This window comes from Saccopteryx bilineata, chromosome 5 (genome assembly GCF_036850765.1).
Source record: "Saccopteryx bilineata isolate mSacBil1 chromosome 5, mSacBil1_pri_phased_curated, whole genome shotgun sequence".
NCBI classification, from domain to species: Eukaryota; Metazoa; Chordata; class Mammalia; order Chiroptera; family Emballonuridae; genus Saccopteryx; species Saccopteryx bilineata.
The window spans coordinates 229,672,045-229,696,015 of record NC_089494.1 but is presented as its reverse complement, the minus strand read 5'-3'; the positions used below and the strand labels follow the sequence as shown (position 1 = coordinate 229,696,015).

The 23,971-nt window shown below is 42.2% G+C and overlaps 1 protein-coding gene across 8 annotated transcripts in view; it reads left to right on the top strand.

The window, feature by feature from the left end:
- The first annotated feature begins 209 nt into the window (after window positions 1–209).
- The window catches only part of DCUN1D4 (defective in cullin neddylation 1 domain containing 4), a 90,717-nt gene continuing 66,955 nt past the window's right edge, over window positions 210–23,971 (top strand). For 2 of the 8 annotated variants that reach the window (XM_066279836.1, XM_066279833.1), the window contains exons 1-3: window positions 210–332; window positions 21,740–21,810; window positions 21,987–22,026. In XM_066279836.1, the coding sequence (XP_066135933.1) occupies window positions 308–332; window positions 21,740–21,810; window positions 21,987–22,026 (136 nt within the window). In that variant the 5' untranslated portion in view covers window positions 210–307. Of the gene's footprint in view, window positions 333–630; window positions 650–783; window positions 803–1,390; window positions 1,457–8,326; window positions 8,346–21,739; window positions 21,811–21,986; window positions 22,027–23,971 lie in introns of those variants that run through there. The other 6 variants (XM_066279842.1, XM_066279838.1, XM_066279841.1 and 3 more) reach the window with 6 other exon arrangements.

Here is a 23,971-nt window from a genome sequence, read left to right as displayed (position 1 = left end):
ATACTCCAGAGCGTGGTCTCCGCCAGGGGCGTTACCAGGACGGGGACCGGGACCAATCGCATTGGACTTCAGGGGGCGGGGCCTCCCTGACCGCTCCAGACCGGCGCTTTCTGCATTCCTTTTGTCAAATGAAAGACGCGGAGGGGCGGTTCCTCTCAGAAGTTTAACCAATGGGGGAGGCGAAGTGGGCGGGCCCGGAGTGCCTGGCGGCGGGTCCTCAGCTCCCAGCCGAGGTGCGGCGAGCCGGTGGGGATACCGCGAGGCGAGCGCGGGATCCTGGGCGGGGAGCGGGGTGTGCTGTCCGAAAATGCACTCGGATGCTGCGGCTGTCAGTGAGTAACAGAGAGAGAGTGAGAGCGGGTTGGGGTCCGGCGGCTGGCAACACTTTCCACTCGGGTTTCGCAGTCCCTGCGCTCGCGTCTCCTGTCCCGAAACGCGCCGGGAGCCTCTGCCCGGGAGCCACCCCTAACCCCTCCCGGGGCCGGGGCGGGGGGTGACGCCTTGGGCGGTGCGGGGCGGGGGCGGGCGTCGGGGGAAGGGGCTGGCCTGCTAGGGGAGGGCGGAGGTGAGGGGGGTGGGGACTGGCTTCATTTCAGTGGGGGTGGGGGGGCGGGACGTGCGATGAAGGGCCGGGACCGGAGTGTCTGGGGTGAATGGAGGTGGAAGCGGTGGCGGGCGCTAGCGGGCAGGGCCAGGGGGTGGCACCGGAGGGAGAGAGAGGCAGCGAGCGAGAGAGCGGGGGGCGCAGGGGTGAGGATTTCCTAGGGGCTGAGCGGTGCGGGTGGCTTGGTGAGAAAGGCGGGTGAGTGCTAGGGGGAGCGCGGGGGCGGGGACAATGGGAAGAAGGGCTGGTTGGCTAGGGTGGGGGGAACAATGGGGTGGGGGAATGGGGGCAGCGGCCGAGCGGGGCAGGAGGGCGGGCAAAGAGATGCGGCTGATGTAACGGGAGAGCGAGATGGTGGGAGGGATTGGGGTGTGAGGGGATGATAGTTGGGGAGTCCGGCAGGCGGAGGGGCATAGGAAGGCTGATGGGGTAACTGGGAGTGGTGAAAGGAGGTCCACGGTGGGGTAATAGGATGGAGCAGGTGTTGGGAAGATAGGGTAATTGGCAGTAAGAGAAGAGGACGGAGGGGAGGGCATGGGGTATAGGATGGGGGCAGGGGTAAAGGAGGTGCAGTGTGGGTGAAGAGCTAGTTGGGAGGGAAGGGAGATAGGGAGGGGCCGGGGCAGGGGATGGACTGTCAAGTCCAGATTTCGTCTGTGTGGGGCTTGGGGGTGGGGCGGTTAGGTGTCAGACTGTGTGTTTGGGGGAGGTGTCTCTTCCTTCCTCCATTAAGGCAGTGTTCCTGGAGGGGAGAGCTCTGCTGCGGGGGTGCGGGGTTGAGGTGCAGGGGGCGAAGGGGGGCGCCCCGAGGTTGGTGCTGGCCGCGATTCCTCCGGAGCGGCGGGAAGCGAGGTCAGCGCTGGCGCGGGCTCCGGCTGCAGAACTGGGAGGCGGGGCAGGGACGCGGGCTGCGGGTTTTCCGCGGCCGGAGCCGGAGGGGTCGGGCCTTGGAGGCGGGGTGGAGGGTTTTGCGCAGGGAAGGTGTCGGAGTCTCTGGCGGTCCCTGAATTTGGCAGTCTGTGACGCAGTTTTCTAATATTTGGTAGTCCGGTTGGGAGGCTGGTGCCTCTGAACCCGCTTCCCTACAAGGGAGTGTGGGGTCAGAGGCCCCGCGTAGCGCGGGGGGGGGAACGCGACCCCTCCAGGGCGTGCGGAGAGAGCGCTTTAGGGGCTTAGGGTCTGGCTCCAGTTGCCGGGTGTGAAGGGGAAAGGCGGTCGTGTGGAATTCTGGGACTTGTAGGCCTTGGCGCGGTTGGGTTGGGTGCACGTGGGTAACTGTGGAAACGAGTTCCAGAATGCAGTGCGCCCCTTGGAGCCTCCCTTCTCTGCTAACTCGTGCTTTATTCCCCCGAGGAGTCCAGGGCGTACTCGGGAGGCTCTTGTGTCCCCTGGGACTGGAAAAGGGTCACTAGACAGACCTCCTTCCTTTTGTCAGCGGGAGGGGAAAACCAAGTCAAATGCAGCCCTTTCACACTTGGGGTCTTGATTCCGGACTTGATTATTTCCCCCTGCATTTGCTGGCCTTATTTGTGGAATAAATGCTTAGTCTTGAACCATCAAGCACACTAAGTTGTGGGTAAAACATTCAGGATGCAACACAATGTAAAGCAGCGTTTAGGGTGGTGTATTTATTGTGGCTTATGTTGTATGTAAACACTAGTTTCAAAGGGTTAGCCTTATATAAATGTGGGAACACAGTGGAGACAAATTTAACCCTTGTGAAGATAATATAAATTATGTGTTTTATTTATTGGACTGTCTCCAAGGATGAGGGAGGGACTTCGAAAAATGTTCTTGAGTAGGTAAACTCAGTGGAGGACCCTTAGAGGTTTTCATGTTTTTTTGTTTTTGTTTTTTGCTATGGCCCATAATTCCTTCTAGCTGCCTTTTTAGTATTAGAGACCATTCTCTTAGTCTCGACTCCCTAAACATCACAGCCTTTGTGGGTTCCATTACCATTTATTCAGTGATTCAAAACTAATCTATAGGGCTGTAAGATTAGCTCAGAGATGACAGGTAATTTTTATGTGAGTTTTTGGAAACTATTGGTAACATAGTCACTAAAAGAATATTTTAATGACCCTAATGATAAAATTTTTACCAAAAAGCCCTAAGATCTGTGAACCTTTTAATATGGTTACAAATATACTGAACTTATGTACTTGATTCACTGATAGTTCTTTTCATAATGGCTGAGAAATTGGGCAATGTGTGGTTTTGGGGGGAAATAATTTATATCTACCTTATTTGTTTATGGTGAAATATCCAGGGGACCCTTTGTGATAAATAAGTATGTAATATGGACATATTTTTAAAAATGTACATTTAATCCTGGAATTTGCTCTCATAAAAATGTATGAGATTGAAAACAAGAGTTATAATTGTCTTCAAGATGGTGTTTTTTGTTTTTATTATTACTTTTATTGATTGATTTTAGAGAGACAGAGAAAGGAAGGGGGGCAGAGAGAGAAAGAAGCATTCATTTATTGTTCCACTTAATTGTGCATTTGTTGGTCATTTCCGGTATGTGCCCTGACTGGGAATCAAAACCTCAACCTTGTTTTTTCCAAATGATGCTCTAACTGGTGTTTTTTAAAGAAACTATTAGGTTACTCATTTCTTTCCCTCTTTCTATTTCATTTTAAAGGGCGGATGTACTTTACCGTACCCCCTCCCCCCCAGCCCTCCAAACCCTGGGTTTCTATACATTATCAGCTTAAACTTTCTGCTTGGTTTTTCGGTTCTTTGATTTTTGGCCTTTGGGGAGGTCCTTTATTTTCTTATGAACTTAGCTATGCATTTAAACTAATGTTTCTTACACTTGACTCAGACTTTGTGGATTCTTTTATATCAGGAAGGATGTTTATAATATTGTTTATAACATTGCCAGAAAAGAAAGTCTTCTTATTTTTCTCCACCTTAAAGCACTTCTGTACATTTACTCTTTTCTTTCTCTATACCTCTCTCCAAGAAGATTGTTCCTCCTAACATGTGATCACACTTTTTCAAATGTTATTAATCATTTTCTGTTTTTATCTTGGCTGCTTAGAAATTCTTATTAACTTACTGCTTTTTTCGTGACCATAATAAACATTTGCATTCTTCTCATCTCAATAATATAATCTTGTTGACTCAGCAGTTTAAAAATCAACCTATCAGAAACTGACCTTGTGATGACCTCTGTTGTATGAGTTAGTATGCCTTTGGCAAGCAACTGCCCAATTAAAAATGGCTTAAGCCTGATCGGTGGTGGCACAGTGGATTGAGTGTCAATCTAGGACACTGAGGCCCCAGGTTTGAAGCCCTGAGGTTGCTGGCTTAAGCGCAGGCTCATCTGGGTTTAGTGCAGGCTCACCAGCTTGAGCACCATGTTGCCTGCTTGATTGGGGTCACTGGCTTGAGCCCAAAGGTCATTGGCTTGAGCCCAAGGTCTCTGGCTTGAGCACAGGGTCAGTTGGAACCTCCCAGGCAAGGCACATATGAGAAATAATGAGTAACTAAAGTGCCATAACTATGAATTGATGCTTCTCATCTCTCTGTCTCTCTTGTTCTTGCTTTAAAAAAAAAATGACTTAAATAGCCTTGGCTGGCACTGGTAGAGCATGGTCTCCATAGGCGAGGTTGCAGGTTCAATCTCCAGTCAGGGCACATACAAGAATCAACCCATAAATGAGTGGAACAACAAATCGATGTTTCTCTCTCTCTCTCCCCTATCTTCTCTCTTTCTTAAAACGAAGAAAGACTTAAATAATAGACCTTACTGTCCAGTAGCAAGAAGTCTAGAGAAGTATTCTTGTCTAGGCTCAAAGGCTGGTGTAGCATCTTAATGATAACTTTTAAGAATCTGCACTCTTTGCATCCTTTTCTTCCTCTCTTCTTAATATTTTGGCTTATCAAGTCTCAGGCTCATTGCTTCATGTTTGCAAAGTGGTTGCTGCAGCACCAGACATTATGCCTGTCTAAGTTAGGTAAGGAAGGAGTTTATTTACATACAGGTTCCTCTTATCAGAGAGGAGTGTTTTTCAGAAAGTCACCTTGGAGACTTCTGCAGTTTTCAGTAGTTAGAACGCATCTCACGCCACTGCTACTTGTGTGGGAGGTTGAGAAGGTGAAATCTGGCATTTTTCATCTTTTGTTATGGGAAACTTTGTCAGGTTGGAAAAAGGGTCAGGAGAACTTTCTGGGTTGGCAGCCTACAGGTTGTATCCCTGAGCCAGCTATTCTGTCTAGCTGTTTCAGGTTTGGTCTCAATCTTTTTATGTTTGTTTTCTGCCTATTCTAAAATAATTAGAGATAAGTCCTGTGAAATGAAGGAAAATAAACTGTAGATTTACAAGTTGCACATAAATGCTTGCCATATATTAGAAATAGGCCATATATTTGGCTCTAGCTTCCAAGTAGGCAAAACAAAGAGGGATACAAAACCAATTCATTTTATTCATTTGGTTAATGAAACAATTCACTTTATAACCCAAGCTAGAAACTTAGACATTTCTCATCCCTGGTCAGTAGTGATAGAGAGGTGGCATCTCTTCCCATGCCTGTATTCTCCTGTGTCTGTGGCCATCGTTTTAGGTCTGATCCATCCTTTCTCATAATAACAAGTGATCCTTTTGCCTGTCTCAGCCTTCTATAACTTGATCTTTTTCCATCAGCAGTTGAATCACCTTTCTCCTTTCAATTCCCCTACCCAGAAACCTTGAGGGCTGTCAGTTGCTTACTGAAATACAGACTCCTCAGAACCTGGGATTGAACCAGTTTCTGTAATGTAAGTTCAGTTTCTCCCCCTGGACTTTTCCTTCCTTACCCGCTGCCCTCACTGCTACTTCATGAGGGAACTTTTGTTCATTGTGCTCCTTGTTCCCTTGTTCTAGGAAGATTCTCTCTCTCCATTGAATATCTGAAGTACTGTTTACTTCTAGTCTCCATTTTCTTATGTAACAATAGCTGCTTGTTGTTCCCTTCCCCAATTAGGTTATTACCCCCTTGAGATCTGGGACTATTTCTTAGTATCCACTTTATTGTCCAGCATCTTGTCCTGCTTAGGTCCTTGTATATGTTTTGGATTAAATTTAACTGGTCTACTCTTTTTTTGTGTGTGTGGTGAATATCTTTATTAGTGATATTTTTAATTTATTTTTAATTATTATTATTTCAATGGGGTGACATTGATAAATCAGGGTTGGTTTGTGAATTATCTGGAAAATTTTAATTCTTCCTGTTTTTCAGCATGCTTCTAGTTGTCTTTCTTTATCTTCAGATTTTTCTTTAGGGAGTACAAACTTTCATTTTTATCTCTGCCCTTTTTTTTTTTTTTTACAAAGTCAGCCATATACAAACCAGTTTAAATGATATGTCTTTTAAAGTGTATGCATATGTCAGTTTTGAGGAATGTCCATGGCATACAGAAATTCTTTTTTTAATTGATTGTTTTAGAGAGGCAGAGAGAGGAAAGGGGGAGGGGAGAGAGAGAAGCATTTATTTATTGTTCCACTTAGTTGTGTGTTCATTGGTTGGTTCCTGTTTGTGCTCTGACCGGGAATTGAACCTGCAACCTTGGTGTTTTGGGATGATGCTCGAACTGACTGAGCTAACCAGCCAGGGCCCGGGGAGGAATCCTCTGAGAGAGAATAGAATGCTAGTAATGTACTGAGGAACCAGGAGTCTGCACGGGAAAGTCCACCTGTCCGTTTCAGATCTGGCGTGTAGCAGTCCTGTGTGCAGAGACCTAATACAGAGCTTGGTGGGTCTGACATTAAAGGGGCCCAGAGTGTTCCTGCCTTTCCCCTCTTTTTTGTTTTATGACCAATTCTGGTCCTAAGGTTTTATTTCTGAATATTAACAATGCATTGAGATCGATGAAAAGCCGCCTTCATTTAGAAAGTAAACTCTTAGTTGGAAATGAATTTTCTGAGAATTGGACATTATTGCTGATATCTTTTTATAGTTGGTCAGCTAAAATAAGTGTTAATAGGTTTTCAAAGCTTGTACTTTTTTCTTATTCTGAGATTTCAGGTTCGAAGCACCTCTTGAGAATTAGTCTTTTAAGCAGAATATGTATTTAAAAGTATTTGTGGCTATCAAAGAGGTTATTGTTTGTGGCTTATGTTTTAAGTAGAAGAAAGAATCAAAATACTACATTTTAAATAGAATCAAGCATTTTACATTATTGCATGACTATTTCAGCTTTAAGGATATATTTTTTTCATGTTCAGTGTTCAAGCAGACAAATTGCTTCAAATTTGCATTTTTTCTTTTATTTAGAAAATGTTGTTAATGAGATATTTTCAATCTAGGAAGGTAGGCTTGTAGTTTTTAAAACTAATTAATATACTGAGTAAAATACTAAATAATATGAAAAACATTGCACTCTTTTCAAATAGCATTACCTCTGGGTATGATTTTTTTTAGTTCTATCTTTAGGATTTTTTTTCCTGAGAATATTTTTTTGAAAACTTTCCCTGACCTGCTGATGTATTTCAGCAGTATTGGCAGAGCAGGTGTGCGGTCCATTTGTGTCTGGTGGGCAGGCACCTGGCTTTTCCTCTGATTGGGGAATTCCTGTTTTCTCAGGCAGGGCTTCTCAGACACGCCGACCCCAGGTATGAATCTGAAGCTGGAGGCAGGTGCTGGGGAGTAGCAAGGGGCGCCTGCAGGCCATTTGGAGGGAATTTCTATTTCCAGAGTCTGGAGGCCTTGGTCGCGGTGCCAGGCAGTTCCCTGGGCTGTGTGGACGGGGCACTCTGCTGTGTGCCCTTAGGCGTTGTTTTGCTTGTGTAGCTGAACTGCTTGGTTCTGTGGATTTCCTAGAGATTCTGTCAGCTGTTTGTAGCCTTTGACAAGCAAATCACTCTTCTGTTTAAATCAGCTATTTGATTGCTGATGCTCACAGCTAAGACTTATGACAAATTCAACATTCAGACCTGTCACTGGTCAATTTCCCGTGGAGGCTTTTTGTGGAAAGCAGTGATCTGCCTGGTTGGACTCTGTTCAGGGTCCAGGAGTCCTGGTTCCAGGTGACTTAGGACTGAAGGAGCACACAGGCAGTGTCAGCTGGGGGCTGCCTCGCTGGTGGTGGTCAGAAAGGGCTCAGAGCCACACAGCAGCCCCACTCCTGGTCTCATTGTGTGGAACTCTGCATTGCTGTCGTTAGGTAGTCACCTGTTTGTCTCTAAAAAAAAATTGAAAGGTGGTGTGTTCAGGAGCTCATGTGTAACTTTTGCATCTTTTTGAATCTGACTTGCCCATATTAACTGTGGAAATAATATTTGAAGCTCTTTTTGGTGGAATATCTGTTTAGTTCTAATTGCTTTTTAGTCAACTTTACTGAGTATAAGTTACATGTTATAAAATTAGACATAAATAGATAAAATTGGACATATTTTAAGTATACAGTTTGATAAATTTTGATAAATAACTACACCGGTGCAACCAATACTAAAATTAAGATACAGAACATTGTCATTACCCCCAAGAAGTTCCCTGTGCCCCTCCTACTCTATGCTTCTCTACTTCCCAATATAATTTTTTTATTTTTATTTTTTTTTACATTTTTATTTATTTTTTTAGAGAGAGGAGATACAGCGAGAGAAAGAGACAGAGAGAGGAAAGAGATAGAAAGAATAGAGGGAGGAGCAGGAAGCATCAACTCCCATATGTGCCTTGACCAGGCAAGCCTGGGGTTTCGAACCGGCGACCTCAGCATTCCAGGTCAACACTTTTACCCACTGAGCCACCACAGGTCAGGCCCCAATATAATTTTTAACTTTTAATATATATCATCTTAGTCCTTTCCCTTTTTTTTTATTATTTTGCTGTTTGTGGGAATATTACAGTATAAAGAGAGGTGATAAGTCTTTCCTTTTTTTACTGAACAATTAAATCCAAAGAAAAACTATCACTGCTGTATAAATTATAAATCTGTTAATTAATACTTTACCACATGAACTGTCTAGAGTTAGATGATGACTTGTTCTCTTGAAAGGTTTTTCAGTGGATGGGTTTTGTTTCTCTATGGCCTGAAGTCATAATGCTAGGATTTGCTCCACAGATGTGATGATGTCTTTTACTTTATTTTCCCATGTGTAAGATGCTCCCAAGTATAAAGACGCACCTTAATTTTGGGGCCTGAAATTTGAAAAAAAAAAAAAGTTTTACATAAAGTTTCTGAACTTGTTTTATTCATCATAAAATTCATACAACTCCTCATCACTGTCAAAACTCCCATCCACTAGCTTGTCCTTATCTGTGTCTGATGAGGAATCACTGTCTTCAACAATGAGTGCAAAAACAAGCATGAGCAAGTGGGAAATGCAAGTAAAAAAAAAATCTACAACCACTGTATAAGACACACCCAGTTTTTAGACCCAAAATTTTTCGGGAAAAGGTGCATCTTATACATGGGGGAATACGGTAATTGTTATCTGGGTCAAATTGGGAGACCGGAAAGCATTTTATTGTAGTTAAGTGTGGGTCTTAAAGTCATAATGGGTTCAAGTCCTTGCGTCTGTCATCTGTTAGCTGTGTGAGTATAGGTAGGTTGCTCAGCTGCTCTGTGTGTGCTTTAGAGGCCTCGTGTATAAGAAGTACCCATGGCAGGGTATGAAGTTGGTCAGTCAGCTAATGTTTATTGAGCAGCTACTATGCACCAGGCCCTGTTCTTCATCTTTCGTGAAGTTTTCATCCCATAGGTAAATCATGTAGTATGTCGGATGGGGATAAGTTCTGTAGAGAAAAATAAAGCAGGGAAGGGGAGAGCACAGGCACCTCTAGAACTGAGGGGAGAGGGAGTGGAGAATATTTGAATAGCATGATCAGGGAAGCCTCACTAAGATTTTAAGTTAAGACCGATGGAGGGGAGGGGCATTCCAGGCCGAGGGAACACAGGCAGAAGCTCTGAGAGGGAGCAGGCTTGTATTTGAGGAGCAGCAAAGAGCCTGGGGTGCTTAGAATGGAGCTAGGGTTTGGCTGAGGAGGAAGGAGGAGGAGGAAAGATAAAAAATGATCTCAAGGATTAAAGGAGATAAAACACAAGGTTTTTAGAGAAGTGCGTGGCACTTCTGTTTTTGTTACTAGTGATCCATGGTAATGACAAGCTCCTCCTCAGACTTTAAAAGGAGAGCTTGAGGAGGGCAGGAGGTGACCAGAACCACCGGGGGAGTGCGGCATTTCCTCACTCAGCCATTCACCAGACACTTGAGGTTTTCTTGTTGCCAGGCCCTGCTGTAACAAACACGACTGAGCAGGATCCCTGTGTTTAAGGAGCCTCCCCCCGGCAGTTAAGTGGTGGAGGCAGAGTAGTAATGGACAGTTCAAGTACCGGGCTGTGGCTGCTGGGTTAGATGGGTGCTCAGGGCGCATTGGGTACAAGTATGGAGCCATTAAAATGAGACTTCAGGGAAGAGTTAGCAACTGTTGTGTGTGTTTAGTTTTTGAAGTTTTATTATATGAGGAAAAGGAACTCTGTGCAGCTGGGGGATTAGGTGGGAGGGCGCTCTTCGAGCAGTGGGAGCAGCATGGGTGTGAGTCCCTAGGACTGTGGCTGCCAAATGGCCCAGTGAAGGGGAGAGGAGAGGAGGGGAAGGGCAGGCTGCAGCTACTTGGGGGTGGGGGCTGAAGAGAGGCACCAGGAAGTGAGAGAAGGAGGGAGAGGGGACTGGTGGTTATTTTTGGCCTCCTCAACTGGTTTGTAACAACCCTCTGAAGTAGGGTTCTATACTATTATTATCCCCATTTTACAGATGGGAAAGCTGAGGGGCAGAAAGTTTAATTAACCTTCTCAGGTTAACTTTTTACAGCTTGTAAATGGTGCATTAAGAGTCTTACTCAGACATTCTGACTCCACGGTTTAGATGACCCACTGCTGCCAATGAAGTAATACTCAACATTTTATTTGTGCTTTTCATAAAAACATTCTGGTAACAATGTGGGTATATTGGAATTACATATTTTGTCACTGGCCAACCAACGATGACAACTGAGGCAGTTGATAGGATTCTGTTTTTGCTTTTGGTTCTTGGGATGGGTCCCAAAGGATCAGGGTCTGTGGTGAGTTCCCTTTTTCCTGCTCCTTTTCATTTCTGCCATCTGATGTGCCACAATAGGTGTTTAAAAACAGATTCTAATTGTGGCAAAAATGCATATTTCCATACTTTTTAAGCACACACTTTTTATAGTATTTTTTTTTTAAATATAGAAGATACCTAACATTGCAGAAAAGCCAGAAAATGTAAAACTTACCTTTTGGTAGAGCTACTAATGTAGTTTTTGAGTAACATCTTTGAAATATTTTTCTTTTTCTGTAGTTGAGGGTGAATTTAAATCTTTTTTTCCTTTAAGATCTCTTTCTACAAATGTCATTCCCAAAATTAGACCACAGATTACTTGTTCTTCATTAAACAGGAAGCTGAGAAGGATAGTTGTCCAGGCAACTGGCTATTGAAGTCAGAATTTTAAAGATCCATCACCTTGTCATCCCTTCTGCTTGTCTTTACTTTTTGATCTTCTAAGTTCAGTCAGTTTTAGGCTCTTTCATGTTCTTAATAATAATAGGGATTAAAATAATGAACTTTTATTAGTGCACAGTAATGGACCAGCACTCTGCTAAATACTTGGGAAGCATCATCTCATTTAATCCTCACAATAGCCTTGTGAAGTGGGTCCTGTTATTTCAGCTATACAGATGGGTACACTGAGATACCATGAGGTTGGGCTAGGGACAGGGTCACTCAGCTGGGATGCCCCAGAGCTGGGACTCAAACCTAGGGCTTTTTGATATCAAAGCTGCGCTCTTTAAATCTAGATCTGGGCTCTGGTAGCATGAATGAGGTTAAAGAATGAATTTTTACTCTGCACTATGGAGTGAGTCTGTGTTCTTCAGTGGGAGAGTGGGGTGCAGACACTGAATCTAGAGCACTTTGTAACTTGTCACATTTGGAGTGCAGCCAGACTGGGTGTCCTGAAGTGGCCTACGCCTTTGCCATGTCTCCCGCAGGCCCAGGCCTGGCGAGGTGGAAGGTGAGGTGCGGAAGGTTCCTCCCCATAGCCTCTAGTATGGTCCTGTGAGTTAGATAGAAGAGAGCTGGCAGCGGTGTGCTTGGATGGCTTTAATTTTGGATCTTGTGTTCAGGGAAAATGCTGAGTCACGGATGATGACCTGCTTCCCGCCCCTTAGTGATTTTTCCCTTTCTATGCATACTCTTTGGCTTTGTGCCTTGTAAATAGCAAATATTTATTGATGAGAATGACGTTGACACCTTCGTCACTGCTACTTTGTTTCTTTTCATTTTGGCCTGACTTTTCAATCCTGTAATCTTTTCCCTGGGTCTTGATCTTTTTTTTTTTTCTCCTTTCTACATACTTGTGAATGAGTTGGATTCTTGTCTGTTTTGTGCCAAGTTGTTCCAGGAATGGCCTGGCTGGCAGCAATTTGGGGATTGAGTCCAGGGTGGGGACAGAACTCTCCTCTCCGGTTGCACATGAGAATTACCTGGGCTACTTGAGAAAAGGTTGACTACCCCCACCCCCCATTTTTATTTCATTGATCTGGATTGGGGTCCTGGCACTTGTATTATTTCCAAGCTCCCTGCGGTGATTCGGGGCACTCACTGGGTTAGTTTTATTATTTATTTCATTTTTCCGAAGCTGGAAACGGGGAGGCAGTCAGACAGACTCCCGCATGCGCCTGACCGGGATCCACCCGGCATGCCATTGGGTTAGTTTTAAGTAGCTTAATTAGTAAGTTGGGTTTGGTTTGAACTGTGGGGGAGAAAGCTCAAAACCTCAGCAGTTCTTCCTCTGGGTGGGTGGCACAGACCTTCCCTACTCACCTTGTGACATCACAGCTGGCACCCAGGTGGCTCACGGTGTGCCAGGCACTGTTCTGAGCTCATTGCAGCAGCAGCACATTTCATCCTTGCAGTGTCTTTATGAAGATGGCGCTAATACCCATTTTATAGGTAAAGAGATTCCTGCTTCTGGTATTGAAGGGCACAAAGAGTGAGGCTGACCCACAGACCTAGTTTTTGGGATTTCCTAGTTTTGCGTTACAGAAAACATTTCAAATTTTTGTGTTTTAATAATTTGGCCTCAAATATGAATATTTGTTTTTACAAGAGTTGTATACCTGTGCCATCTTATATAGCTGACTGTCGGCATGCAAAGGTGTCAGTTGGTATTGTGGATCATTTAAAACACTACTTTTTGTAGTGTCAGAAAACAAGGCTTCACTTTATGGCTGATTTTATTTTCCAAGTCATTTTGAGGTAGAACTCATTTTTAAAGATCTTTTTAACTTAAAATTGCATTTTGTACTTTTCTTTTAAAATCACACATTTGAGCTCATACCTGGATCTGTACTGATTTGTGATCTGACCTGCTTTTACACTCAGGCTTCCAGGGCACTAAGCAAACCTAGTATCAGCATTTTAACCATGCTCTAGGCTCATCGTGAAACCCAGAGCGACACTCTCCCTCAATCTTATGTGCACTTCTCGTCTCCCTTTCACAGTAAAACTTCTAGAACAAGATTTTGTTTGATGGAGTCTTTTTCTTCAGCTCCTACTGGATCTTAGCCCACTTCCTCCTGGCCTCAGTTCTGGCTTTGAAATCTTCACCAAGGTCACAGAGTAACCTCCCATTGCTAAATCCAGTAACTCTATACCTTAGTCCCTCCCTGTTTATTGGTACCCGTCTTATGCTAGGCTTTTGCTGTCCTATATACTGGGATACAGTGGAGAACAAAGCAAAATAGTCCCTGTCCTCATAGAGCTTGTGCTCTAGGGAGAGTGACAAAGGTTAAACATGCAAATGTATATAAGATATTTCAGGGTCACAAAAGACCTCACATTGTATGATTCCATTGATATAAAATGTCTGGTATTGGCAGATCTCTCGAGACAGAAAGTGGATGCACGGTGGCCTAAGGCCGAAAGAGTGAGGAGAGAGACGAGGAGTGACTGCTAAGGGGGTGATAAAAGTGTTTCACCATCAGATTGTGGTGATGGTAGCATAGCTCTGTGGATACACTAAAAACCATTGACTTGTGTACTTTAAATGGGTGAATTGTGTGATTTGTGAACTACATCTCAGTAAAGCTGTTTAAAAATGTCAAAGTGATAAGTGCTGTATGTCAACATCTAAATCTGGTAGGAGTAGAGGTGCTGCTTTGATTAGGGAAGTCGGGGAAGACCTCTCTAGGTGACATTTGAGTAGATATTTCAACGAAGTCACTTGTCAGGTCTTGTGAACACCAGAGGTTATGGAGGCACAGGGCATATTAAATGCCAGGCCCCGAGGTAGGAATTCACTTGCGTATTTAAGGAGTGTGGCTAGAACGGAGTGAGCGAGGACAGTGGAATGAGATGACTTAGGTCAGATGACTTAGATCATGTTGGGCTTTGTAAGGACTTGTTGAACACTTGGATTCTGTTTTATGCTGCAGTAACATATCCGGAATCTCTGATTGAAATCAAAGGTCCTTTGCAGGTTGGCGAGGGTCTCCACTGGACATCATTGACATTTTCATCTTCTGTTTATCAGAAACCCACAGGAAAGAAGGCCACTGTAGAGAAAGGAGAAAGGCAAACCTAAAGTGGCTCTCAACTATACTACCCCCTTGGCTTAAACAACAAGATTATTTTCAAGTTGACATTTCAGGAGGATGGGCCATGAGAGGCCTAACCTTACACTGCTAGATCATATTCTTGTTCTGTCCCAGTAATGTTTAGCACGAGTGCTGATTTTGATAACCTTTAATTTTGTCCAATTCTGTTTCACTCTTTTAACAATAACATGGTCATTATTCTGTTACCCCAGTGTCCATGGCTCCCTCACCCCAAACCTTTACTGATACAGTTCATCATTTTCATTGTCATCAAAAAAGTTATTAAACCTGGCGAGGTAGCTCAGTTGGTTAGAGCATTGTCCTTATATGCCAAGGTTCTGAGTTCAATCTCCGGTCAGGGCACATAATAGAATCAACCAATGTACGTAAAAATAAGTGGAACAACAAATTGATGTTTTTCTTTCTCTCTAAAAATCAATAAAAAAGAAAAAGGAGTTATTAAGTACATAACTGTGCATAGTACTGCATTAAAAACTTGTATATCTGAAAGCATTTACTCACTGATTGGTCAACCGGAGTTTAGCTAATAATAAAATACTTCTATGAATCTTCAATGACAAGAAGAAAGAAGCACATGAAGTAGAAATAGCATGGGTGTAACTGGTGGTATCTTTTCTGCACATCTTACATAAAAAAAAAAGATGGTAGGCTGTTTCAGATTTAGCCAGTTGTAATAACTTAAAAATATCATCCTACATTTGTGTGCTTGGTTATTAATGACTTTGGGTGGGAAATGCTGTTGCTCTTTTCCTTTTATAGTCATGGAAATAGATCAGTGTTCGGTCTGATTATAAATAAGCTAGTGTGGAGGAAAGGCTTTGGGTTGGGAATTGGAAGATGTGACTTACTCTCAGCTTGGCTATCGCTAGCCCGCTGACCTACTTGAGCTAATAAAATGAGGACAAGTGGACAAAAAGACATGCAACACAGCTCCTCTCCTCTCCCAAATGCAGTCTTAGTGGTTTTTCCTTATGGCACAGTCACATTTTGTATAGAAGTTAGTGCTACGGTGTGTATGTAAGGTGACAATCACCCATATTAAAAATATCGCTGGAAATCCCTTCAGAAGGTGTCCCGCTGGAGATTGGCTCAGGAATGCCCATCACAGCCAGTTCTTCCCTCCAGCATTGGAACAGATCGCTGGCTCTTCAGCTGAGCATCAGCTGAAACAGCTGGCTTGTGTTTAGGGACCGTGTTTTATGAAAAATACATCTTTAAAAACTAGACTCATACAGTGTTGTGAGATGCGTAAAATGTGATTGGCACATGGAAACTGAGTGACTGTGGGATTCATGGTGCCAGTATCTCTCCCTCCCCTCCTATTTCCCCCCAGGTGAATTTGTGTGAGTTAGAGGTGGATATTCTGTAGTCTCACTGTACTGAGGATTTTGACTCCATTGTACTGCTGCTAATTATTTCCTGCCTCAGTCACTGCCAGTAGTCTTCATGAAAGCCCATTCTAAATCCAGGCCCCGATCATCTCTGCCACACACTTGCCATAGAACAGGCCTCCTAAACAACTCCTGATTCACACACTGTTCATGGCGCCCAGGACTCAGTGCTTCTCCAACTTCTTCACCAGCCTTCCGCGATGGCAGAGGTTCTGTGAATGAGGTTCCTTCGGGTCCTGGAAGCTGAGCTCAGTGTAGTGAAGTTTCTTCAGACTTGTGCCATAATCCTGTTTTTTTTTTCCATGTGAAACTTTTATAGATGAGCTACCATTGAGTGGAATTGATGCTGCTCTAATGCGCCATGTTTATCTGTTACATTTGCATATCTTTTGGTGGCTCAGTCGGAAATATTTAGGAGATTAAATCTAAACTCTGAAGCAGGATTCAGCCTTTTTTCTTTTTCTGACTCCGCCTTCCTTTTGAGTCTCCTCTTTTACCATGTTTCTCACATTTGGAGATCTAATGGTGTGGATGCACTGACATGCTCTGAACATACTGAATTTAGGTGTTGGTGTCTGTGTCTGCATGCACTTACTCATTGAGTGTTCATTGAGCACCTAATATGTGTCAAGTATTGTTCTAGGTGCTTAGGGATACAGCAGTCCTTCATGTGGCTTACATTCTAATGGAAGAGGAAGATGACAAATATATGACAATATCAGGCAGTATTATAAAGAGAAGTAAAGCAAGGTAAAGTGATAAAGATGGAGGAGTCCTGTTTGTTGAGTGTGGAATGTTTTGTAATAAGGTGATATTTCAGTTGCAGCCTGATGAAGAATGAGAGAAAGCCATGCTATTATTAGAGGAACTAGGGCTTAAGGCAATGAGAGCAGCATATGCAAAGCCCCGGAGGTAGGAGTGTGCTTGTAGTGTTCACAGAACAGCAGGAAGCTAGTTCACTGTGACTGAGAAGAGTGAGCAAGAGGAAGTTGAGTAGGAGATGAGATTGGATAGCTGGGTGGAGGGAGACTGCAGAGCCCTGAGTCCATGATAAGAACTTTTCTTTTACTTTGAGTGCCTTCTCTTTCCATCTGTAACTTTTTGGTGAAATTGGAATTAATTTTAATTTGTTCACGTACTAGCTAGTTGTCCTTGTATTTACTGAATAATTATCTTCCCCATCAATTTCAAATACAATTTTATCATGTATGTTGATTATATTTGTGTTTCTACATACATGCATGTATATACTGACAAACGACAGCTCAGGGGTCAAATCTAGCTTATTACTTAGTTTTTTAAAATAAAGTTTTATTTGAACACAGCCACACTCTTGTTCATGGATTGTTTATGGTTGCTTTTGAGCTACAATGGCAAAGTGGTTGCAACAAGATCATATAACCCACAAAGCCTAAAATATTTATGATCTGGCCCTCCGCAGAGAGCTTACCAACCTCCGCTTTGACCCATGTATTGATATATGATGGGCAAGTTCTTCCACATTCTTTTTCAATAATTTCTGGCAAGTCTAGCATATTCATTCTCTCAGGTGAACTTTAGAACCAATCTGCCAAGCTTGTTTGACTCCCTCTCTTTCCCCACATCTTTCTTGAAGTGGGGAACTGGGAGACACAAAGAATAGGAATTTGATTGCATTTAATTTGTAGTTTGTCAAGGGAGATGTGTTTGCTTTATAATACTGGGTCTTTCCATTTCACGAATGTAATATCTCTACATTTATGTCTTTCAGTAAACTTACATTGTTTCTTCATTTGAATGTTGCATATTTATATTTATTCCTACATGTATTAATGCTTTTTGTTATTAGAATTGAGATCACCTCCCCGCTCTCATTTTTGAAGTGACTGTGGTATAAAGGAAAGGTTTTGTTTTTTATGCAATTGTCTCTTTCTTACAGAAGTAAATTCCATTAGGATTGTAAATTTTTTAATTTGATTTTTTTTTTTTTTTGGTTGATGGTCATTGTCCAAACTTACCTATAATTGCTTCATTCTGAATAGTTATATCTGTGTCTATATTGTGGGACTCTGAACCAAGGGTGGTGTGGTGGAATGACCTTTGACCTCAGTGATACTAATTTTTTTAAATATATATTACATACATCACAGCAAATGGTAATTACCAAAAACCAAAAACAACACACCAGAAACTTTATGCTCAGTCAGCCTTTCTTGGTAGTTTAAAAAATACCCAAAAGATAATTTAAGCAAGCTGTTTATCAAGTAGGCAGGCTATGCCTTTTTACAGTCATTTGTTGCTTATATGTACAGAATATAGAGTTTGCATGTCACACAGGGAGTCAAACACAGTCAACTGCTTTACTGTGGAGAGCCATTTGATCATGGAATAAAGTTGACTCAATCTAGAATTTAGCCTTCGAAATTGAAATAGAAGCCAGAGATTTTTATGAATCAGTTAGTGCTTTCCTAAATATGTTCTGCAAAGCACTTGATCTTTACTCTTAACATCTATTCCTTAAGGATGTGAAATCTGTTTCAGATTTTAAGGTCTGTTACTTGCCCTGAGCACTGAACAGATGAACCATAAATTTAATATGTGTTAACCTTTGGATTTATCTTTCAATATCATTTTTGTCTTTTTCCTTGAATTTGTGTCTCCTCTTAAGCTTCTTTCTACCTTGGAGAAACTAAAGAAAATTTATTTATGTTGTTAGCTCCTTTTCTTTTTACTTTTTTTTGTGAAGTGATGACAGTAGACATCAGATATGGAAATGGAGACTTGCTGGCATATATTACATGGTTTGTGAAATGAACCTTTTTACTCTCATTGCCTATAAAGTAAAACTTCATGTACAGAACCTGGTCTTAAACACTTCTGTATATTTTTTCCACTGGGTGGAGATTATCTTTGATTATCGTTATGAACATTGTGGCGTACAAATATAGCAGTGCCATCATAGGCTGTGCACATGTACAGGCTGTGTGCCTCCATCGCAGAGGGAGTGAGTGCCAACTTTGGGGCTCCTGGGATAGGGCTTGATTGGACCTATGGAATTTAGAGACCATTTTAGATAGCTGTGTGGTGTGGAAAATGGTGTACAGGGATATAGTGCTAACTGATATCTTTTGTTGAACACTTATCATGGTCCAGGTATTGTAATCTCATTTTACAGATGAGGACATCAAATTTTGGTTAAAGAATTGGTAGACCCGAGATTCAAACCAGCTGTCAGACTCCAGAGAGAGAGGTTGTAAAGCAAAGTGGTATCTGAGCAGGAAGTGTGTGTGAGTGTGTGTGTGTGTTTGAAAGGATTTAGCAGTTTAACTTGTTTAGATATTCTTGTGTGAATTTTGACAGTTGAATCAACATCAAGGTAATGAAAAAAGTATAGCATGGGAGACCAGGGGGACCTGGAAGCCACATTACTTGATGATCTATGGCAGGGGTTCCCTAACTTTTTACACAGCGAGCCAGTTCACTGTCCCTCAGACCATTGGAGGGCCAGACTATAAAAAAAAACTATGAACAAATCCCTTTGCACACTGCACATATCTTATTTTAAAGTAAAAAAAACGAGAACAAATACAATATTTAAAACAAAGAACAAGTAAATTTAAATCAACAAACTGACCAGTATTTCAATGGGAACTATGGACCTGCATTTGGCTAATGAGTTGGTCAATGTGCTCCTCTCACTGACCACCAATGAAAAAGGTGCCCCTTCTGGAAGTGCAGCGGGGGGCGGATAAATGGCCTTGGTGCTGCATGCGGCCCGCAGGCCGTAGTTTGGGGACCCCTGATCTATGGCAAATCCCTTTCTCTCTTCCCTCCTGTGAGGCCTCAGTTAAAAAAAAAAAAGAATCAAGGCTCTGGCCTGGTGGCTCAGTGGGCTCAGTGAGTAAAGCATCCTCTTTGAGGGCTGAGGTCGCAGGTTCTATCCCCTCAGGGCACATGCAAGAAGCAATCAATGAGTGTACAACAAAGCGGAACAGTGAGTCCACGCTCTACTCTCTCTTTCTCTCTCTCCCCCACCTTCCCTCTCTCCCCCACCCTCCCTCTCTCCCTCACCCTCCTTCTCTCCCCCACCCTCCCTCTCTCCCCCACCTTCCCTCTCTCCCCCACCTTCCCTCTCTCCCCCACCTTCCCTTCTCCCTCTCTTCTTTCTCTCTCCCTCCCGCCCTCCTCCTCCCTCCCAAATAAAAGAAAAAAAAGAATCAAGATTCTTAAGTTTTTGTTTTTGTTTTTGTTTTTTGAAGGACCCAAGAGTTTAATTCAGGATTTAATTTCAAGATGATAAAGGAATGTGTTATTTGTCTTCCTGTTTTTGAAAAGCGAGTACAGAGGGGGCTTATGGCCTGGTAGTAGATGCGGGGTGGGGGGCAGTGTACTGGTAAGCTCCCCATCACCTCTTGTAGGTCAGGAGAGGGCTGTTGCTTCCAGCTTTAGAGATCTCTATCCATTTTAGTAAGTATAAACATAAGTAAGGAAATCCACACACACATATACATATAGTCACATACCCCTAAATACCGTACTTTAAAATTTCTCTGTGCAATGCACTAAATAAGATGGAAAAGGTTCTGTGTCATATTATGTCACCATTTACGCCAAACAACACTTGTCTATATTCGAGGTCCGTTTAGAGCTCGAGGCCCTGCTCTGGTAGTCTCTCAGCCAAAAACTGGCGTTCTGTGGCCCATTGTCGCTGGCTGTGACTGGGTTAGGTGCTTGGCTGCCACCAGGTAGGCCGGAGCAGTATCTGTGTACGTGTACATTGTATGGCCTGCTGCTCCTGACAATGGAGTGTGAATGTCAGGGCTCTGCTGCCTGCTGGCTCCTCTGCCCTGTAGGCCAGCCAAGAACTGGATTTCTGCCACGATGTAGAAAAGAAAGTAAAGCTTTCTAAATACTGGCAGGGAAATCAGCTACTTTCCAGATTCAGAGCAGCCACCCAGAGAGTCCAGTCCTTCTGCACAGACAGCTTGTACTGTTGTCTTCTCTTCGTGTTTGTTCTTGGCATCTGATACGTGTCCCAAGTAAAATATTCCAGTGAAGGTGATGTTTTTTCTTTTTTATCAGAATGGTATAACTTGGAGAGTTGCAGTGTCTTTTCAAGGTTATTTTGAAGACCAAACTTATTAACCTTTATTATAGTAAAGAAAAGCAACTAATGGAAATCCTGATATTTTGTGAAAATACATCTATTGATGCTTATTCAAATATGAAATTACTTACATACTTTTAATTCACTTTTACATATCCTAATGTATATGCAAGCCTACTTTATAAAAATCATTTGAAATTAGAAATTCAGAAGCTTAACAGTTTAACTGAAAGTTCTGTGTTGTGCAGGATTCTAAGATGGAGCAACTTAATTCTTCTTATATATATGATTTAGCGTGTAATTCTGCAACCATTGGAGACAATTCAGTGGAGGCTTTGACTTGGACTTGTTTCTCTATGAGTGGGATTTCTGATTCCGTGTTTCTGGTTCTGTGGCACATTTAACATTATGGTACAAGTAACCATAGACACCATCACAGCGCTCAGCCTACCAGACTCAGCTGGCAGGATAATTCTTTGATTTGCCTGTGTTTGACTAATGGAAGGGGGAGGGGCTTTGATTCCTCTTTTGCTCTCTAGGTTGTGTTAGATCCAACAAAATAAATATATTGTAAGAACTGCCAAATGGTTGAGATGTTTTTCTATTATTTTTGTGTTGGGAGCTTGATATTTTACTAGCATTTCTGTAGGAGAGAAACGGAGAGAGAAAGGGAACATGTTCCATTTGAGATGTCTTCTGTTTGTGTAACTTGTTTAATTTGCTCAACAGTATTGATATTTTTCTATTAAGTTCAGGTTTATTGCTGGTAGGATTTTATCACTCCTGAAGTATTTTATCTTACTATTCTATAAAAATTTCATGAACTTTAACATTTGGTTGGAAATTTATATTGCTAGGCTATTTTGAGGAGATAGGTCAGTAGTTGTATTTTATTTACTAAGTACCAAGTTAATGGAGATACTGTTGAATTGTATCAAAACACTTGTTTAACATCATGTTTGAGCTTTCTTTTTTTATAGTCTTTGTAGTATGGGAAATAAATGATACTGATTTTCCCTTTCTCTTTTTTAAAGACTTTCAGCTGAATTCTCATCTCTCAACACTGGCAAATATTCATAAGATCTACCACACCCTTAATAAGCTAGTAAGTCAATCTTTTAAAGACAAAACTACCACCTGTTTAAATAGTTGTTTTAGATGTAGTTGATAAAAATTTAGGTTACAGATATTATGCTACTAGCTGCTTAAGAAAATACTGAATTTTAAAACTTGCTGTGATGGTATGTGATCTCTTGGTAACAGTGACCATATTTCTTGCAGAATCTAACAGAAGACGTTGGCCAAGACGATCACCAAACAGGTATCTGTAAATGCTAACAATACTCAATTTAAAATAAATGTCCTAATACAAAGTTACACAAGAGAAACACTAGCTGAGAATGCTCAACATTGTAATACATTCCATTAGCAAGTTGTTTCTTGGTGGAGAGTATTCCTTCCTTTCTTTTAAAGGGGCTGGATGGCCTGACCTGTGGTGGCGCAGTGGATAAAGCGTCGACCTGGAAATGCTGAGGTCGCCGGTTCAAAACCCTGGGCTTGCCTGGTCAAGGCACATATGGGAGTTGATGCTTCCAGCTCCTCCCCCCTGTCTCTCTCTCTCTCTCTCTCTAAAATGAATAAATTAAAAAATAAAATAAAATAAAGGGGCTGGATGAAGATTATCCCTAGTGGTTTCAGGATGTCTTTTCTCGACTGAAGTATTTTAGTTTATGCTAAAAAGTTACTATAGTAATGCAATTTGCAAGGCATTCTGTATTTGCTGAATTGAGATGAAAAATGATTTGATAGGTAGATAGGGTATATGTATGTGTTGTATAGGCCCTGAGGTTTTATGAATGAGAAAATTGAAACTTGATTATTGTAAATGATTCTCTAACCCTGAGGTTCTCAAACTTTAGTTAGCATTCTGATCATTTGGGACAGGCTTATTGAAACAGACTGCTAGCTTCCACCCCCAGTGTCTCTGATCTTGTAGACTTAGGGAGGGGCCCTAGAGTTTTCCTGCCCTAACAAGCTCCCAGAGATGCTATAAGCAGGTGGTCTGGAGACTGCCCTCCGAGAACCACTTCTCTGAACTGCTGATAATCATAATGTTCAGAAACTTGCACTGCATCTACAGTTACTAAAACTTCCAACAAAATTAAAGTATATTTAAATTTTTTGGAAAATTGCCACAATAATATATAAATACACACTTGGAGAATTTTGAATAGCATGAAAGTAAATTTGGGGTAAAAAGTGACATATCCTAATGTCCTGAATCCCCAGTTTAGTGTTTGTTCTTTCACATATTTTAATTTTTATTTATTTTTATTTTTTTATTATTAATTTTAATGCAGTGACATTGATAAATCAGGGTACATATGTTCAGAGAAAACCTCTCCAGATTATTTTGACATTTGATTATGTTGCATACCCCTCACCCAAAGTCCAATTGTCTTCCGTCACCTTCTATCTGGTTTTCTTTGTGCCCCTCCCCTCCCCACCCCCTCTTTCCCCTTCCTCGCCCCCTCCCCCCACACCCCCAACCCCTGTTATCATCACATTCTTGTCCATGTCTCTGAGTCTCATTTTTACTTTCACATATTTTTATACATGCATATCTTTTTATAGTAGTGTTTTTTTTATTTTAGCATCGATGAGGTCATACTGTATAGCAATTGTTCTTTTTTCATTTAAGAGTGTATTTTGGAAGTTGTTGGGATTTAAAATTCTCCTCACTCTCCCCTCCAAGTTGGTTCAGAATCAGTTGAAAATTCGGCACAAGATGGAGATTGAAGTAAAACACAGCTTAGTTGTGAAGCAAAAATGCAGAGGCTTTTCAGTATTTCACCTGCATCAGATAGCCTTACACTCAGTCACCGCTGCAGCTAGATAAGCACAGACCAGCATGCTCTGTTCCCTGTCTAACCCCCCCTGCGACAGTGGAAGGGTGTGAACTTCTGTTGGTAGGCCCATCTGAAAGGGAGTTCAGTAGGGGCTGGCCCCTCTGCTCAGTTCCTTCTCACCAGGCAGATCAGACCTGGCAGAGGCTGTCAGGAGTGTTCTAGAATGTCAGGCCACAGAGTCTATACTAGATCTTTTTGTTTCAGTAAATACAGATAATTCAAAGACAGTCAAAAGCAGTTTCCTTTATAATTTACAAGCAATGTTTGCACATGGTTTAAAAAGAAGTGTCGAAAAGGTATACAAAAAGTGAAGATTTCTGTCCCATTTTATTTATATTACCCCAGCTTCCATTCCCA